This window comes from Copidosoma floridanum, unplaced genomic scaffold, assembly GCF_036245765.1.
Source record: "Copidosoma floridanum isolate Cflo_tuat_1 unplaced genomic scaffold, Cflo_Japanese_pri ptg000019l, whole genome shotgun sequence".
NCBI classification, from domain to species: domain Eukaryota; kingdom Metazoa; phylum Arthropoda; class Insecta; order Hymenoptera; family Encyrtidae; genus Copidosoma; species Copidosoma floridanum.
In genome coordinates, this window is record NW_028321896.1 from 15,250,077 (window position 1) to 15,269,243 (window position 19,167).

General features: G+C 32.6%; 2 protein-coding genes and 1 long non-coding RNA gene across 7 annotated transcripts; 1 reads left to right on the plus strand and 2 right to left on the minus strand.

Annotated features, from left to right (window-relative positions):
• Positions 1 to 209: 209 nt before the first annotated feature.
• Positions 210 to 5,816, minus strand: Taf2 (TATA-box binding protein associated factor 2). Its single transcript, XM_023389614.2, has 18 exons — positions 5,690 to 5,816; positions 5,259 to 5,313; positions 5,018 to 5,181; positions 4,688 to 4,904; positions 4,368 to 4,606; positions 4,071 to 4,292; positions 3,775 to 3,988; positions 3,412 to 3,663; positions 3,130 to 3,338; positions 2,813 to 3,052; positions 2,348 to 2,738; positions 2,091 to 2,281; positions 1,800 to 2,011; positions 1,497 to 1,716; positions 1,269 to 1,422; positions 916 to 1,074; positions 669 to 839; positions 210 to 582 (listed from the first exon to the last, which is right to left on the minus strand). The coding sequence occupies exons 1-18, from the start codon at positions 5,731 to 5,733 to the stop codon at positions 313 to 315; spliced, it is 3,624 nt and encodes a 1,207-aa protein (XP_023245382.2). The 5' UTR covers positions 5,734 to 5,816; the 3' UTR covers positions 210 to 312.
• Positions 5,817 to 11,536: 5,720 nt separating this feature from the next.
• On the minus strand, positions 11,537 to 15,319 carry LOC106636635 (uncharacterized). The gene is made up of 4 exons (XR_001338885.2): positions 15,158 to 15,319; positions 14,587 to 14,714; positions 14,369 to 14,485; positions 11,537 to 14,293 (listed from the first exon to the last, which is right to left on the minus strand). It is a non-coding gene; the product is annotated as an uncharacterized LOC106636635 (long non-coding RNA).
• Positions 15,320 to 16,136: 817 nt separating this feature from the next.
• Positions 16,137 to 18,952, plus strand: LOC106636616 (transcription factor E2F5). 5 transcript variants are annotated; one of them, XM_089592881.1, is made up of 7 exons: positions 16,137 to 16,410; positions 17,012 to 17,121; positions 17,205 to 17,479; positions 17,572 to 17,723; positions 17,781 to 17,872; positions 18,207 to 18,361; positions 18,436 to 18,952. In XM_089592881.1, exons 1-7 carry the CDS (start codon positions 16,300 to 16,302, stop codon positions 18,543 to 18,545), a joined length of 1,005 nt encoding a protein of 334 aa, XP_089449007.1. In that variant the 5' UTR covers positions 16,137 to 16,299; the 3' UTR covers positions 18,546 to 18,952. The 5 variants fall into 5 exon arrangements, with proteins under 5 accessions (XP_089449007.1, XP_089449008.1, XP_089449009.1 ...); XM_089592882.1 differs by having other exon boundaries at positions 17,205 to 17,475; positions 17,562 to 17,743; positions 17,831 to 17,872; XM_089592883.1 differs by having other exon boundaries at positions 17,205 to 17,475; positions 17,562 to 17,729; positions 17,820 to 17,872.
• Positions 18,953 to 19,167: the final 215 nt, after the last annotated feature.

The following is a 19,167-nucleotide window of genomic DNA, read 5'->3' on the forward strand; positions in this document are numbered from 1 at the left end:
GGACTTGGACCTTGCACGCACGATCCTGACCTGTCCTGACGGTGCTGTCTCTATTTTCTATAACCGTGTGGAAATTGCATCATTCAATTTTCGAACTTGACTCATTGCCTTTTTGAAAAGAAAGCGTTAGAAAATTACAACCCATCCGTTTGATTAAAAAGTACCCAAATGAAAAAATCAGTACTGTTTGTATAAATTATAGTATTTATGTACAAAAGTGTAATAAGAAATTATTTTACAAATATAGTCTTGCTTATGGATATACAAATAAAATACAGGTCTTAAAATCGCAACACACGAATTTTCTTTAGTCTAGGGGAAAATAAATTCGTTAGTTGCAGTTGACGCGTCTGGACTAGGACTTGAACTTCCTGAACTCAATGTCTCCTCCTTTACTTTAATTATTGCTGGATCTTTTTCTTTGCTACACTTATCCTTCTCTTTGTCTTTATCCTTTTCTTTGTCCTTATCTTTTTCTTTATTCTTGTCTTTGTCTTTTTTTTCTTTATCTTTCCCATGCTTATCATGTTTGTGTTTGTGCTTGTGTTTATGTTTCTTTTTGTCTTTCTTCTTCTTTTTGGCCTGCTTGTGGAGAATTAATGTTAATTATGCTTATATCAAAACAGTAAGTTATATACAAAATTAACAATAAAATACTTGTTAGATACCTTATTTGAAGCATCTCCTTTGGGTTTACTTTCATCCACCTCCTTTTTAAACATTCCAGGTTCAAAGCCAACTGGACCACCTGTACTGATACCAGGAAGCGATGCAGAATTGTCACTGTAATAATCAGACTTTGTTTTTCCGTCAACAGTAGCATTATCATTTTGATCATTCTGCAACAATTGAAATTATAAAATATTACGCATTTGAATGTAAGTATTACATTTTATGAATCTATGAAAGACTTACTGCTATTTTCTGACGTTTCACATCTAGGCCATGATCAGGCAGTATTATTCCAGAAGTTTCTTTCACCGGTGATGCTTTTCTTTTAGTTAGAACGTTACTTGCTACCTCAGAATTGTTAGGGATTTCGTGTTTAATGTGTGGTATCGGAGGCAGTGGGGTCTGCAAACGTTTTTTAGATAAATTTGAAACAAATTACAACATTGTTCATTGGATATTTTTTGAACATGATTGTTAAAATGTATTACAAATCAACATATTTTGTTTCACAGCAATGCCACATCCAGAATTTTTTCAAAATATCATTGCTCGATTGCTTGTGGCAAATAAGAATACAAATAAAATTCTATACTCACTTTGCTCTCTGGAAAAAGTGGGTTAACTTTTTTTGGTTTTAATAACGTATCTAGTCCTGGAATAGGAAGGCACATTGGAGTTTTACTTCCGTATAGTGTATAATACAAATCTACCAAGTCGCATCTCAGTTTTGGATCATGAGATAATTCACAGCTAAAAAACGCAGTCGAAATAGGTAATTAAAAAATTCCGACGTAAGGAAAAATATTAATTTTTACTAGACATACTTTATAAGGCTCCAAATGCGGTCGACCAATTCTGGTCTGTCTAATCTGTGCTTATGTGCACGTTCAAACGGAGGATTCGTAACTAATAATCTTACCAACTTGTGGTGTATTCCAGGATGCGGATCACCTTCCGCCATGTCCAACAAAAATTCCAGATCTTCCCACTTGCCATCAACTTTTGTAAAATCAACTAGTGCCGTCAATGCAGCTATCCTCACATCTAAACAGAATTTAAAAATATTACGAATAAATAGGAAATTTTTTTTTTTTTATAAAAAAATTACAAATAAATTCTTAGTTTACCGATAAATTGACCATAAGCAGCATATTCTCTAAAAATAACCGGAGTGCTGGGAAGATGACCATATTTTTGCAAAATTCTAATAACATTCAAGCAAGAAACAGTGACTGTGTACTTATAGCAGGGAAGTAATTTTTCTAAATTTAAGTGTCTCGTTACTTCTTCTAAAATAGTTTTTGTGTCTGCCGACAAAGATTCAGCTGTAATAGCAGTTCTGGAATTTTTAATATTTTAGTTTATTAAAATAATGTTTAATCTTTATGAAAATATAAAACATGTACAGATGATGCTACCCATGTTGTATGCTAATGACTGGCGTTACACTGGCGCCAAGCGCCTCTATCAATGCAGCCCTGTAGTAATTGTCAGAGTACCTATTTTTGCTGTTATCGTTGTATTTAAACAAATCCATTAGAAAAGAAAGAACTTCTGGAGGACAGATTCCATGTGCATTCCGTAGACCGGCCATTGCTACAGGGATCGTCTGAAATTGTAAATTTGTATCGATTGCCTACATTCACTTGTAACCATCAGTTTTCATGATTTTTACCTTTTGAAGAAAATAATGCTGGAAATTGGTGAAATTGTTTTGTTTAATTATTCTTCTGCAAGATGCAGAACCAAATAATTTTCTAAAAATAGCCAACATAGCCGGGGGTCCTGCCCACGTAGCAACCATAGCATTGGCGACTTTAGTTAAACAGTGAGCAGCCCGTAATCTCACTTTATAATAGCACTGTTCATTTTCAATGGTGTCGGTCAATGCTAATCTTGTAGCTGGAGTCGCATGATTTTGTAAAGCATCAATAGCTTCCAATTGAGCTGTCACATCCCTCTCGTGTCTCAACTGATATTGCCACTGATAGTCTGGCTGTTCAATTTGCACTGCCCTCATCAAAGTCATTTCTGGATCCAAACGAATCCACAAAACTGGAGAATCACTAAAAAAATTTATTCACCCTCATTATCAAACTGTTTCAGCAAATGCATCAAAAATATGATATTAAAAAATTACTCCATGGCTGAAAGATCCATGTCTACTTCCTCCCCTGTACACAAGGGAATTTTTTTCTTTTTGTTCCTTCTACTTTTACTGTGGCAAGTGATATCAGCTTTAGCCACAGTCCCTTCAATTTGTAGTGTATGTTTAAACGTCCCGTCAAGCTCCTGAATATTTACTAACAACGGACCAACGTATTTTCTTATTCCTTTTTGATGTGTCGTATCTTGGCGTATTTCCAATTCAACGGTATTTCTGTTTACAGGTATAATAACGTATTGTAAGTTTTATACTCCTAATTTATACAAAGTAAAAAAAAATTCTTGGCAAACCTTTTTCTGTTAAATACGAAACTCAAAGTAAATTTAGCGTGACCTCCAGTTCTCACCCACTGGTCAATGAAAACTGCCATATCTTTACCAGTAACAGTAAAAATAGCTTTTGTAAATACATTGGTACTTATCAACATATGTGACCACAGTCCTGACTCGATTTTCTGCTGTGCAGCATTGGCTGCTAACGATAACTGTTTATTGAAGACCTAATTCCAAGACAAGTTTTTTAAATAATGCTAGACTAATGTTATTTTGAAAGAAAAAAAAAGTGTTAATTACCTGTAACAAAAGTTCTTGACCGATTCTATGTTCCAGCATACGCATAACTAAGTGAGCTTTTTTGCGAAGAACATCTATATATTTGGGCGACATAGTGTGCAAATTTTTTATTGGAAAGTAAAACCCAGGATCTGGAGCTCGTGGAGCAGGAGCTGGAGTATTTCCTGCTATTGGCATGGGAGCAGGAGGCTGCGACGAATCCAAAATTATACCACCAAATTGTTCTTCATATTTTACAACTTCCCGCAATTCCTAAAAATATTTGGATATTAGGCTTAGGAAAGTTAGAAAAAGGTGCAAATTTTTATATAACTACAAACTGTATTAGATCAATAAAAAAATAAGGATAGATTTAAAACCTACCGATTGTACCCATTGCCGATATTCATTGTTACCAAAACACTTTTTGGCGTATAATCCTGTAAGATAAGTCGAAATTCCTTTCGGCAACCACACATCAGACCAATTTTGCATTGATATAAAACAACCAAAAAACTGTTCAACCACAGCTTGGGCCATTGCTTTTTTCGTTATGTACACTTGATCAATTATAGCATTGGAATGGAGCAAATTGGTGCTGTAACAAAAAATCTTAATTTAATGGAAATTCTTCATAAACCATTGGGTTGTAATTTAACTCCATTAGCGTGAGATCAGACTTTAGAATACTCATTGTGGCATATGCATTGACATCCTCATCAACTTCATCAACAAAGACTTGTTTATAGCAAGAATAAGGATATCGGTTTGATAATGTCTCCTCAAAATATTCGAATGCTTCATGTAAATATTTTACTGAGGCTTTTAAAGTAGGTAAAAGTTGAGGTAGGCAAAAATGTGTCACTTCATGCATGTATGGATCCACAAAAATCTCAAACGGTCTGAAAAAAATTTTATACTCGCATGAATGCAAAAGCAATATAATCAACAATATCAAAGTCAAATATTGCAATTACCCAACAGCTAAAGCTATGTTTGGGGCACAAGCTGGTACATTTAAAACGTAGTGAAAGGTTTTTTTCCTCATATCAGGAGTGTATACTACTTCAATTAAATCACCGCATGATACAGCAGTCATGGCGTCATCAACAGTGAATTCCAGTTTCCATGTACATGGCTCGGCAAAACTATCAATGCAGGGAAACCACAACCTTGATGAATTTTCATAACTGTATGTGTACATATGAGCTCCTTTCTAATAAAAATACAAGAAATAATATTGCCATAACACTGTCACAATAGACTGCTACAAATACTGTAAATTGAAAAATCTTACCTCTGCCAATGTTCCCGGACAGTTTGGAACGACAAAATGAACTCCACCTTGTGGTTGTTCTAAGGAAAACTCTATTCCTATCCTTAAATTTTTATTTTCTTCTATCAAATGAGCTAAATCTGGTGTTATTTGTATCAGCAATTCACCAGCATTATTGTCTGGATCAACTTTTTGGGCTGCTGCTAAATGAAGATTTGAAAAAAATTCCAAAGACCGCCTATAAATAATAATTTACTTTTGAAAAAGTACAAATAATTCTTGTTGTACTTATACTGAATAAATAAGTATGTATTAAAAACTAGTCATGAAAAAAAATTTACGCTTACGTACTCTTTATCGTTTCCTTGAGAAATGTCTAGGAACGGATCAAAATATTGAAAAGGAACTTCATATGTATCATTCAAGCAAACTTTGTATATTCTACATTGTTTTGCATTCAAATGAATAAATCTCAGATTATCTCTTAATGGAATTATTGTCAGTTCAACCATTCCCTAGACAAAAATTTAAAAAAATTTTAATAACTTCATTTAATTAACATTACTAAAGGTATAATAAAAAAATCGCTTACAATGATACTTTTCCTTTGAAAGCTTATGCCTGTAAGACTTACAATTTGATGGGCTGTAAAGAGATCAAATAAAATAATAAACTCATCTTATCTAATAAACTTAATAATCAAATGTTTCAAGTAGTGTTCTAATTGTTCCTTGACTGAAATAAATCTTACTTAATTACACTCTAACAAATACATTAATTTAGTATTAATTTGACTCTCAATAATGAAAAATGTTTACATGTACAAGTTAATGAAAAAATATGGCCACTTGAATAAAAAGTTAGATTTCAAGAAGAGACTTTGATTTTAATATTTTACAAGAAAAGCAGCAACACACGGTAAACAAAGCAACATAACCTCAAGGAACAGCCTACTTTAAAAAGTGCACAAAATAACCGATAACCTGACGAGCGACAAGCAAAAAGTTAATAAAAAATACTTATAATTTAAAAGGCCGACTTGTGTCAGCGGTTTTGTCTTTCTTCATGGTTGAAGAAACTAAATGAGGACTTGCGTCCTGTAACGCTAACTCTGTTGAAAAGTAAATAAGTCAAATGGTGAGTCCCGGTCGAAGCGCCAGACGGACACTGCGTCGGCGAACTCACTCAGAACAGAACGCACTAATTTGTGCGTGATGGCGCATGACGTCACTGATGTCACTCAGAACGTTAAGAGTTAGGATTAATCTTAAATTTTAATAATTATTATAATTACACTCTAATGGAAATTCGAGACACTTTGTATGATAATTGTGCAGATCATTTCAATCTATAATGTATGCGTTTTTATTAAAAACGTAATTAATGTAATTTTAATCAACTGATTTGATGCTTTTTCCTCGCAAACAATGATTTATTAGGAAGTAAGGGCACTTTTATTTATTATACTTACGTAAAAGATGCCAATACAATACGAATTAGTCTAGTTATATCGTAATATTGTATAAAAATTAAAAAACTGAAAACTTAAGTTTTTCTAGACATTTTATTTAATTTACTCACCGTAAGTTTTTCTCCGTTTCTTGCATTGAAAGTAAAGTAGACAACAGCATAAAACTTGCAAAAAACGAAGGTATTCTTTCCAAACACAATTTTTGTTACATATTGTGATTAATGATAAAATCAGATATCCGTATGTATTAAAAATAAATAATGTGAATAGAATGAAAAATGTAACTTATGAATTTTAAAAATATTTGTACAGCTTGAATAACGTATACAAATTTCATCGTTTATGGTGAAAATGAAAATAATGTAATAACAAGAAACACAAGCTCGCATACTAGCTTTGTCATTGATAAGAAATAAACGACTAGTATGTGTTTGCGGTACTATCATAAACTTTTGTAGTAAACAACCAAATAAGTTTTCTTCCTATGTATAGACCATCTCAAAATCGAAGTGATAGCTCAATATGACATTTTGTACTACTCTTTTTCGGGTTTTCCAAGTTTAGTTTCTGAACATCTTATTATGATTTAAATAACAAAAAGTATCTTATAATAACAATCAAAATTAATAGTTATTTTTATAGGGACAAGGATAAAATATTAAATGATTCTTCAAATTAAGTTGGAAAATACAATTTATTACAAACGATTTATAATTATAAACATGATAAATTTACATGTAGTACTATCAATTACATTACATAATAAATAATAAAACGCTTAAAATTAGTTGACATTCGAAAATATACAATAAAAGAAAGCTTTTCTTATTACCAGAAATATTTCTTCTGTAAAAATCAGTATAAGTTATTAAAAAAGTATATAATGAGAAATAAACAAGTTATTATTTTTGAATTTATAATATAATAACACAATTTTTTATTACTGCCTCTCACATACCATTAGCCAGTAATATTTTTGTTGATATTATACATCTATAAAAATGGCTGTCACAGATCATCGACCTTTAAAGTCAAAACAGTGATCATGGTTCTTAATTTGACTATTACAATTTACATTATTAATTTTATATGACAAGTAAAAAAGAACGTAACAAAGAGAAATTTTAATACAGTTAGATTTTTTACGCTAGGGTTGAAAAAAAAAAAAAAAAAAATTTTTTGAGACTAATTTCATTTTTAATAAACTTTACCCTCGCTATCTAAAGATCCTAGGCTATTAAACGTAAGCTTGGGTCCCAATACGTAACAGAAAAATATTAGGATATTTGAGAATAAGGTGATTCAAAATCAGGGCTTGAAAATGACAAATTTGATGGAAAAGAATATATAATCTCCATAAGCTAACTTATCTTTTCAAACAGCAGTTTAACTATTTTGCAATAACATATTTCACAATTGTGAAACCTGTAGAGAACAAAGTTAAACGGAAGAAGTCGTAGATTAACGGCGGTTCCAAGCCAATAAAGCGTATAGATGAAGTTTAACAGTAGGCTAACGCATGACTGATTCTGCAGAGCCTTTCAGATTGTTTGAACATAAAAGAAATCGAGAGCCAAAATTAGATCATCAAGGTGAATTTAAGTATTTAAAATACCATGTGGGAATATTTCATTGCAAACATGATGATTAATCGATTATCCAAATGAACGTAAAGTCAAAATTAAAGGCTTATAAATACGTCAACACAAAAATAAATGTAAACTATAGAGGGTCTATCGATGCTAATCAAGAAGGAATGGCGAAATGAGGCTTTCTCCATATATTGAAGTTACTCTACAATGCACAAGACTTGCATTCAATGTTTATAATATTTTTCCTTTTTGTGGGACAGTATCCGTTTTTGTTTATGTAAAATAGTATGTTCGTACTCACATAAATTTAATAATTTAACATTTTAATATTTTAATTTAATCATAATTTAGATGTAAACTGATTTGGGTCAATCGATGCTAATCAAGAGAGAGTGGCAAGATAATACTTCGAAACCTGCGAATAAATGATAGTCACTGGAAAGTGGCAATAATGTTGCTATCTGCATAATCATGCCGAATTGCGATAAATTCAAAATGGCAATTTGAAAATGATAGCTATTAAGTTAAATACAATTTACTTTAGTTGTGGTTGTATATCACTATATTTCACAGAGTTCTGCATAATAAAAAGCAAAATAAGTCATGAAGATTTATAGTTAGAATAGTTGTTATACGGCTACACATCACTACATTTTGCTGCGTTCTATAATTTAAAAACGAGTATTTTGTTCTTAAATTGGGATTTTATAAAATTAGTTGTTTCGATAATGTATGGCTACACATTATTCTTTACTAGCTGCGTTTTGTAATTTAAAAACGAAAATTTTAATCGTAAATTAGAAGTTTAAGCAATTAATTTTTTAGATATTGTACGGCTACACATCACTACATTTTGCTGCGTTCCATAATTTAAAAACGGAGATTTTGTTGTTACATAAGGATTTTTAATAATTAGTTGTTTGGATATTGTACGGCTACACATCACTACATTTTGCTGCGTTCTATAATTTAAAAACGAGTATTTTGTTCTTAAATTGGGATTTTATAAAATTAGTTGTTTCGATAATGTATGGCTACACATTATTCTTTACTAGCTGCGTTTTGTAATTTAAAAACGAAAATTTTAATCGTAAATTAGAAGTTTAAGCAATTAATTTTTTAGATATTGTACGGCTACACATCACTACATTTTGCTGCGTTCCATAATTTAAAAACGGAGATTTTGTTGTTACATAAGGATTTTTAATAATTAGTTGTTTGGATATTGTACGGCTACACATCACTACATTTTGCTGCGTTCTATAATTTAAAAACGAGTATTTTGTTCTTAAATTGGGATTTTATAAAATTAGTTGTTTCGATAATGTATGGCTACACATTATTCTTTACTAGCTGCGTTTTGTAATTTAAAAACGAAAATTTTAATCGTAAATTAGAAGTTTAAGCAATTAATTTTTTAGATATTGTACGGCTACACATCACTACATTTTGCTGCGTTCCATAATTTAAAAACGGAGATTTTGTTGTTACATAAGGATTTTTAATAATTAGTTGTTTGGATATTGTACGGCTACACATCACTACATTTTGCTGCGTTCTATAATTTAAAAACGAGTATTTTGTTCTTAAATTGGGATTTTATAAAATTAGTTGTTTCGATAATGTATGGCTACACATTATTCTTTACTAGCTGCGTTTTGTAATTTAAAAACGAAAATTTTAATCGTAAATTAGAAGTTTAAGCAATTAATTTTTTAGATATTGTACGGCTACACATCACTACATTTTGCTGCGTTCCATAATTTAAAAACGGAGATTTTGTTGTTACATAAGGATTTTTAATAATTAGTTGTTTGGATATTGTACGGCTACACATCACTACATTTTGCTGCGTTCTATAATTTAAAAACGAGTATTTTGTTCTTAAATTGGGATTTTATAAAATTAGTTGTTTCGATAATGTATGGCTACACATTATTCTACATTAGCTGCGTTTTGTAATTTAAAAACGAAAATTTTAATCGTAAATTAGAAGTTTAAGCAATTAATTGTTTAGATATTGTACGGCTACACATCACTACATTTTGCTGCGTTCCATAATTTAAAAACGGAGATTTTGTTGTTACATAAGGATTTTTAATAATTAGTTGTTTGGATATTGTACGGCTACACATCCCTACATTTTGCTGCGTTCTATAATTTAAAAACGAGTATTTTGTTCTTAAATTGGGATTTTATAAAATTAGTTGTTTCGATAATGTATGGCTACACATTATTCTACATTAGCTGCGTTTTGTAATTTAAAAACGAAAATTTTAATCGTAAATTAGAAGTTTAAGCAATTAATTGTTTAGATATTGTACGGCTACACATCACTACATTTTGCTGCGTTCCATAATTTAAAAACGGAGATTTTGTTGTTACATAAGGATTTTTAATAATTAGTTGTTTGGATATTGTACGGCTACACATCACTACATTTTGCTGCGTTCTATAATTTAAAAACGAGTATTTTGTTTTTAGATTGGGATTTTATAAAATTAGTTGTTTCGATAATGTACGGCTACACATCACTACATTTTGCTGCGTTCCATAATTTAAAAACGGAGATTTTGTTGTTACATAAGGATTTTTAATAATTAGTTGTTTGGATATTGTACGGCTACACATCACTACATTTTGCTGCGTTCCATAATTTAAAAACGGAGATTTTGTTGTTACATAAGGATTTTTAATAATTAGTTGTTTGGATATTGTACGGCTACACATCACTACATTTTGCTGCGTTCTATAATTTAAAAACGAGTATTTTGTTTTTAGATTGGGATTTTATAAAATTAGTTGTTTCGATAATGTACGGCTACACATCACTACATTTTGCTGCGTTCCATAATTTAAAAACGGAGATTTTGTTGTTACATAAGGATTTTTAATAATTAGTTGTTTGGATATTGTACGGCTACACATCACTACATTTTGCTGCGTTCTATAATTTAAAAACGAGTATTTTGTTCTTAAATTGGGATTTTATAAAATTAGTTGTTTCGATAATGTATGGCTACACATTATTCTTTACTAGCTGCGTTTTGTAATTTAAAAACGAAAATTTTAATCGTAAATTAGAAGTTTAAGCAATTAATTTTTTAGATATTGTACGGCTACACATCACTACATTTTGCTGCGTTCCATAATTTAAAAACGGAGATTTTGTTGTTACATAAGGATTTTTAATAATTAGTTGTTTGGATATTGTACGGCTACACATCACTACATTTTGCTGCGTTCTATAATTTAAAAACGAGTATTTTGTTCTTAAATTGGGATTTTATAAAATTAGTTGTTTCGATAATGTATGGCTACACATTATTCTACATTAGCTGCGTTTTGTAATTTAAAAACGAAAATTTCAATCGTAAATTAGAAGTTTAAGCAATTAATTGTTTAGATATTGTACGGCTACACATCACTACATTTTGCTGCGTTTTGTGATTTAAAAACGAAAATTTTAATTGTAAATTAGAAGTTTAAACAATTAATTGTTTGGATATTGTACGGCTACACATCACTACATTTTGCTGCGTTTTGTAATTTAAAAACGAAAATTTTAATCGTAAATTAGAAGTTTAAACAATTAATTGTTTGGATATTGTACGGCCACACATCACTACATTTTGCTGCGTTCTGCAATTTAAAAACGAGGATATTATTTCAAATTAAGAGTTTAAATTATGAATGGTTAAAAGAGTAGACGGCTATACATCACTACATTTTGCTGCGTTCTATAATTTTAAAACAAGGATTTGAATCGTATATTAAGAGTTTAAATATTGTACAGCTATACATCACTACATTTTGCTGCGTTCTGAAATTTTACAACGATAATTTCATTACCATTCTGTGTACAGTTTCATTATTAACAATAGTTTCACTTTAAAATTTAAGAGTTTAAATTGTGTATTATTTAAGAACTGTATGGCTATACATCACTACGTCTTGCTGTACTCTGCAATTTGAAAGCGTTAGTAATAGAATACATAATAAATTGTTAAGAGAAGAAAATTTGCCATTGGTTTCAAATTGAGAATTACTATTCTTTATACTGCAACGTTTACGTACGGAGATTCCTGAAAGAGAAGAAAAAAAAACTAAAAAAGTAGGATTATGTGCTACCGAACAAAGTTTTAAGGAACGTTTTGTTGCCGTGACTGGGTACTTCGGTATTGCGACAGAAAAGTTTGCGTATGAAGTATTTATTGACTTATATATCAGCCAGTTTGAAGAGACTAAGGCCAAGAACTGGTTATTTGGATTATTGGGAACTGATTCACCGGCATACAATTTTCTCTTTGTTCTAACGCGTTAATATCGTCGTAATTTCTCATAATTATTGTGTTACTTAATCAAAAGAGATTTTATTTACCGAAGATACAAAATTAATAAGTATTTATATTGCACATTAATTACATGAGTAGCAAAATACAGATTGATCTACCGAAAAAGCAATTAAACTAATTACTCTAGTTCCACATTTTAATGTTTCTGAAGTTTAGTGTAACGATTTTCATGTAAAACTATAACGTCGTTACTAACAAGAAATTGATTCACACCAGAAACTAGGATTTTCAATACCACTACTACTAATATTACAAAATTGATGGGAGCTGCTTACAGTAGTTTAAGTCTAGTGCATCCACACTGTAATAATGGAATATCTCATATTCACTTAGCTTATTATGACATCGCTAAAAAAGATTATTTTGGACATAATAATTTATGTAACACTTTAACAAATGTTCAACCAAACTTTGGCTGTAGTGAAAGTTTTCCAGAGTTGAGGAATAAGTTTGTAATCAGCATTGGACAAATGTTGATTATGTAGAGAAAACATCTAGCTCATAAATTAAAAAAAAAAATCAATTGCACAATAGCACAAGATTTTAATTTGACTTCCCACACATTACACGTTTCAGAGTGTCATACTGGATAGAGATTAAAATATACCACAATTGAGCTTCAACGATTATGAATAGATGAGTGTAACTGTCCAAAATATACGAAGATCTTCACGAAGAGATTAGAATAACGAATAAGAATCAATTTAGTTACGATAAGTAACAACATGAATAAGATTTGTTTTAAATACCTCATGTTAGTAAAGCCATGTTATTTACACTCATAAGGAAATAGTTTGTATTTTTATGAAGTAATAACCAGCTCCAACAGCGATTGAGTATTTTGAATTGAGAATAGAAATGTCATTCAGATAAATACTTTAGCGTGCAGAGAAGACGCTTAGTACACTAGGATAAAAGTTTGCTTACAATCACTTAGCTATCAAAGAAATTGCTCAAAAATACATATATATTATTCTACTATTGGAATGACAGTGTTTACCCTGATTTCATTGCTTTCAAATAGGTACATATATGCCTATATTATATGTACGTATTCCAAGAGCTCGTAGGTCTGAGGCTCAAGTTTTTCTCCCTTTAATTACCTCAAGAAGATAGAAAAGCTGGAGGGAGTCGCAAAGTTCACCATTCAGCAAGGACATGTAGGCTTGCTTCAGCCGGACAGGCAATTAACTCCGTCGCAAGATAAATCTACGAGCCAGGTTATGTTTAGATTACTTATATTAAATAACCTGAATATATTTCATACTAATTCTTGATTTTTTGCTTTTGTTTATGCTAATGTTGTTAATTTTTATAATATCAAACTAATTTTTTTTTGTTCAATATTGCTAGTTGCAGCTCGTCTAGGTCATTAATATAGGTGAATGTAGCTAGCACTTCCACTATGAACGATCTTTCATCAGTTTATAAGTCGTGTATGTATGATAGTTGATTAATACATATTACATTATGATTTTAATTACCAATTCTATCTACCTAATGAGAAAAAATTAATTCAATACAATTTCATTAAAAACTAATAGTTTGAACACTACTAATTCTGTCCTCGGATCATATGCTGCTTGTACAATTATTATGAGTAAATATTATGTTAAGGTATTTGAAGAACTACACGATAACTATATTCAACACAAGTCAAGATTTCATACCTTTCTGAAGGATAACCTTACCTAAGAGTATTGACTTGAAACTTACTCTGTAACTCAACATTAAGCAACTTGCAAGGACTTTTCCCAAAAACGATTTTCTTCGTTCTTGCTAATTTATTCTCTGTGGCTAATAAGATTTTAAAACACGATTCCAGCCAAATGTAGACCACTATACAATAATCAGAGACGCAGCATATGTTCTGATTGATACCTGGTTGGCGTCACATTTTATTCTCTAATATTTCATTGAATTATGCTTTTATGCTAGATTTTTGGCCCTCAATCTTAAGAAAACATTGAACCACAAGAGTATTATGTGCTGCATCATAGGAACGATTTCTGTATTATCTTGAAGTTTACTTGATGTTTTAAGTCAGGTCTCTTAAGCTTCACGTAGTTGATGGTTTAACGTACTTCAAGTGACCTCTTGATTATCTTTTCCTTCTTTTCTCATTAAATTCCGTAAATTTTTGTTAATTTCTCTATTACTCAAAAAACTTTTTTCTATGGACACCATTTTCATACACTTTCACCTAAAACTACAATGTTCACTATAAACAAAAATTAATAATGTGCTCTAAGAGTAAAATGGTATAAGCACGTGATTCGCTTACCTAACCAAAAATGGTGTAGATTAAAGAAAACGAGGAACAAGTACTGTAGATCTTCTAAGATTAACGGTGAAAAATTGTAACGATTCCAGTTTCAATATTTACTTTTTTAACGGATTTCTGCAATGATACAAAATTACAATATTCATAAGTGTTTAGACGACGCATGTACATACCAGAATTAGAATTTTAATTATCAAACTGCAAATATAAGTACACACCTAATTCCTTGCTTGTTTTGGAATATTCTCATCCTAACTCGTCTCGTTTTGGGAATGGAGGCCCACAAAGAGAACGGTCATTGTTGGCGTCCATTATGGCAGGTGGCCAAGTTACTCAGCTACCTAAACTGTACATTAACATACAAAAAAAAAATACCAAGTTTTGTAAGCTTGTAAATTTACTATAATAGTTAATGCAATAAATGAACGATGCAAGGGAACTATTTAATGGGTGTTGTTTGCTGTTGCTCGTCTATTTCTACACCGAGCGCATACACATATGTATATGGTATAACAAATAAATATATGCAATACTTGTTTTAACAAGTATATAATATACGAAAAAAATTCGCTGATGATGTGATATTTACGTTGCATAAACATAATACTTTCTAAAATTCGGATGGAGAAAAATTGTGAAACAGCAAAATGGCGTTCGTACCGTAACGACGCCACGTACTACAATTATATTTCAATATTTGCGTTGGAGCGTAATAACCATTTCGTACCCTGAACTTGGAAAAAAAAAATTAAACAAGCACTCTAATTATATTAATTGTGTGATACTTACGAGTTTGCGACTTGCAGGCTCTACTCATTCTGCCGCAGATCGCAGGGTTTGTAGCTTAAAATAAAATGAGGCCCACATGTTGACACCGTGGCACACACTGGAGTATCTCAGCCCTACCAGCCGACTAATCTCTGCAGCCGGCTCTGCTCGACCTGTGCTATAGAAACGGTGGCTCGTGGCTGCGGGCTGATGCCGGCAGTATCCAGTTAGGTCTAGGTCTATAGTCTATATTCTATTGTGCGCCGGTGCGCATGACCGTGGTGGTGGTGGTCAGAGGGGGACAGAGGGTATAACAGTTAAAAAAATAAAAGGGGGAGAGTGACTCGCCTCGCCCTGCGCTTATTGGCCCGTTCAGCCCGTTCTAGATTTCTGGCGGTAAAGACGAAAAATACGAGAGTATCACGTGGATATTATAAGTTTACCCTGGTCGGATCTTCTCCTTATAACTTTTAACTAGTACCCTCTTTGCTATCTCCATACTTAATGCATTCCTTAAGGCGCGAAAGTTTGTTTCGCTTTGAACTTCCCAAATTTTGATTCCCTTGAAAAATACAAATTTTCATTGTTCATGAAACACCTCTCATAGGTAGTAGTAAGCTTGTTCTCGAGCGAATTGCCCTCGTAGAACGTTATTCTACGTATAATTTCGACTTCAAAAAAAAAAAAAAAAAATGTATATCTAGGATTATTGTGGCTATTAATTAAGTTTACTTATTTTGGAAGTTTATTCATAATATTCGAAGTATATAGTTGCATGAAGAAGAAGAGATCTTTGCAATTAACAAAAAAAAAATCACCAAAACCAAGAAAATAATTTCCACACACACACGCGATCTCTGCAATCTCTGAAAAAAACACCACCTGTACCCCCTTCTCTCCTTATTTTACCCACTCACCTCCCCTCCACTGGCGACACTTCTTTCGTATTGGCGATTGGCGTTCGGGAGCTGTTGCGGCAATTTCGAAGGGTATACTTGCATTACACTCGCGCGCGCAAGTCGTTGAATGTTGTGAGAGTGTACAGGCAAGCGGAGAGACGTCTTGCTTTCCCTGCCAAAATTGTAGAGGGAAAACACAAGCCAAGGGAGCAGCAGGAGGAAGAATAGCCCAGGAGGAGTCATTGTCGTTGCCGTTGCAGCAGGATGGCAAACGACAGTCAACAGAGCCGCTACGAGAAGTCGCTCGGGCTGCTGACCACGCGCTTCGTCAGCCTCCTGCAGAAAGCCGAGGATGGCGTGCTCGATTTGAAAGTGGTAAGGCGCGCGCTCTCGCGACCCTCGGGCTCGGTATACCCATGTTTCACGAGGGGCCCAGGTTACGTATGACCCGGGCTCATCGACGACCCCCTTTTGATCTCTTGCCTTGGTTTTTCCGGCCCAGGCTGCTCTAGGTTAAGTATTCGCGGTTTGTCCTCCGCGCCGTGCATTTACGTATTAGCCCGCCCTAACGCACGGCGCGGCGCTATCTGACGCAAGCAGCCATTGTTGGATCCTCCTCGGCTTGCGGGAATTTTGAAAGGAAAGGGAACATGCTCCCCGGGAGTCTCGTGTACTTAGTTTGTCTATTACTTTTGCTACGACATCTTGCACCACGGCTCACTGCCAATGTGGCTCTGCAACTCGTTGCATCTTGAAGGAGTAAGACTCGATTCTCTGTTTCGTTCAATTGATTGATTGTTGTTGATTTAATCTTACATAACCCAGATCGCATCAATTGGCAACAACAAAGAACTGATTTCGCTGTGGGTTTGGCTTATGATTTAGGGCAATGCAAATTCCAACACCTATGCTTACTTATATTTCTTCTAACTGTTTAAATACTGTGCTCAAGACTCTTTTACTTGTACTGTTGTAGGCAGCTGATTTGTTAGAGGTACGACAAAAGAGAAGGATATACGACATCACAAATGTACTTGAAGGTATTGGACTGATTGAAAAGAAGAGCAAAAACAGTATACAGTGGAAGTGAGTGGGCTGATGCATTACAAATGGGTGTTTGGTCATTGTTTGGTAACGTTATTTATTAAGTAAGATTTTATTTTCTACAGAGGAGCAGGTCCAGGATGCAATTCACAGGAAACCACTGATAAGCTGACTCATTTAAAAGACGAGCTCAAGCTGCTGGACGAACATGAGCAGGAGATTGACTTGCACACAAATTGGGTCAAGCAGAGTGTGAAAAATGTGGAGTGTGATTCTACTACCAAAAGATACGCTTACATTAAATATGAAGATTTCAAAGAGCGGTATAACGATGATTTTATATTAGCTATTCAAGCACCAAAAGAAACCCGATTGAATGTGAGAAAAATTGAGACAGTGAGTGCTTAGTACAATCCAAAATCATTATTGTAGTTACGGGTGTCTAATTTTATTAATTACTTAAAATTTTGTTTGTCTCATAGGTGACGGGAGATGTTGAGGACGAAGAAGTAAATTATGAAGTGTACTTAAAAAGTTCAACAGGAGAGATTTCCGTATACATCATTCCACGAGAACTGGCAGAATCTTATGACAATAATAGTTTGAATCAAGTTATATTACAGCCAGAATCTAAAAAACCAAGGGTGGATGTAGAGGAACAGAGGCATGAAAAGATGAATGATAAGGAAGATCATAAAAAGAATGGGAAGGAGGATAAAAAAGCAGAAGAAATTAAAGAGTCCAAGTCGAGTTTGAAAAAAGAAGAAATCAAACCAAAGAAAAGAGTTGGAAGGTAGGTCATGTCTATTTGTTGTCTTCTTTAATAATGCTCTTATCGCTTTGAAAGCAGTAAGCCCATGCTTTCAACCTGCACAGAGCAAACAACAAATGATACTGTTTGGGGATTAACATTCGTAATACAAGAACTGTTAATTTGGAACAGATCAAACACGTATTTTGCATTACATGCTTAGAGATCAAAAACAAAGAACATCTCGCTTTTGGCTTGAGTACAAAATATAGGAAATTTGAAGATTCTTAGCGTATTCCCATTGCGTGAACATTTTTTTTTTTCTTTTACGTTGCATATGTGTGTACGTTAACCTTTTGGAATTATTTTTTATTAGGCCACCAAAACATCCTATCAAACCTGAACCTGTATCAGAAGATGAGGAAGATGAAGATCTAGATTTGCTGGAAGCAAAAATAGTGCTTCGAGATGTCAATATGTCAGGCAACATACATCAAAATTTGGACTACATTGATGAGATATATGCTGGAAGTAAGTTATATGTTTGTTACAATTAACAAATATCAATATAATCTACTTTTGTTTAATCAATTTCATATTTTCAGTTTGTGGACCACTCATGAGGCTAAGTCCTCCGCCTCAAGAAAAGGATTTTCGTTTCAATCTTGGTGAAAGTGAAGGTCTGTGTGATCTTTTTGACATTTCGGCTCAATGAGCCACTTGCTTTGTAATCTACTTTTTCTACAATTTGTCACGTCAATCTGACGCATACCAATTTAGATTGTGATCCGATTCAAGTCTTGTCGTTAATCAAGGCTGATGTATATAATTTTAATTAACGTTTAACTGCGATCGTCAGTGTTGATAAATGATTTTTATACATTTAGTAGGAATTAATTGACATGGACATTTTTTCGGGAAATTCTGAACTGTATTCATCAAAATCATTGTCTATGTATAAATCAAAGAGTTTATGAAACATTTAGATACACAATAATGACAACGCGTTTTCTATTCCATATTTTGTTTTGTCTTGTAAATATAGTTAATATAAGCTAGAGTTATAGTAAAGTTACCTATTAAAAAACTTGCGTTTGTAAATAAAATTAATCTGACACTCAACGGAATGTAACATTTTGATGTACCACTTGTTTATTCCTTTTTCTTTAGGTAGTTAATTATTTACTTAGAAGTAAAACTTTGACTTCAGAAATCTTATGAAACGAAACGAGTTTGATTAATAAATTATATTTACATTTAAGGCTAAACAATGAATTTGAGATTGCGACCTGAAAAATATCTAATTAATTTTTACATTAATAACACCTACATGTATT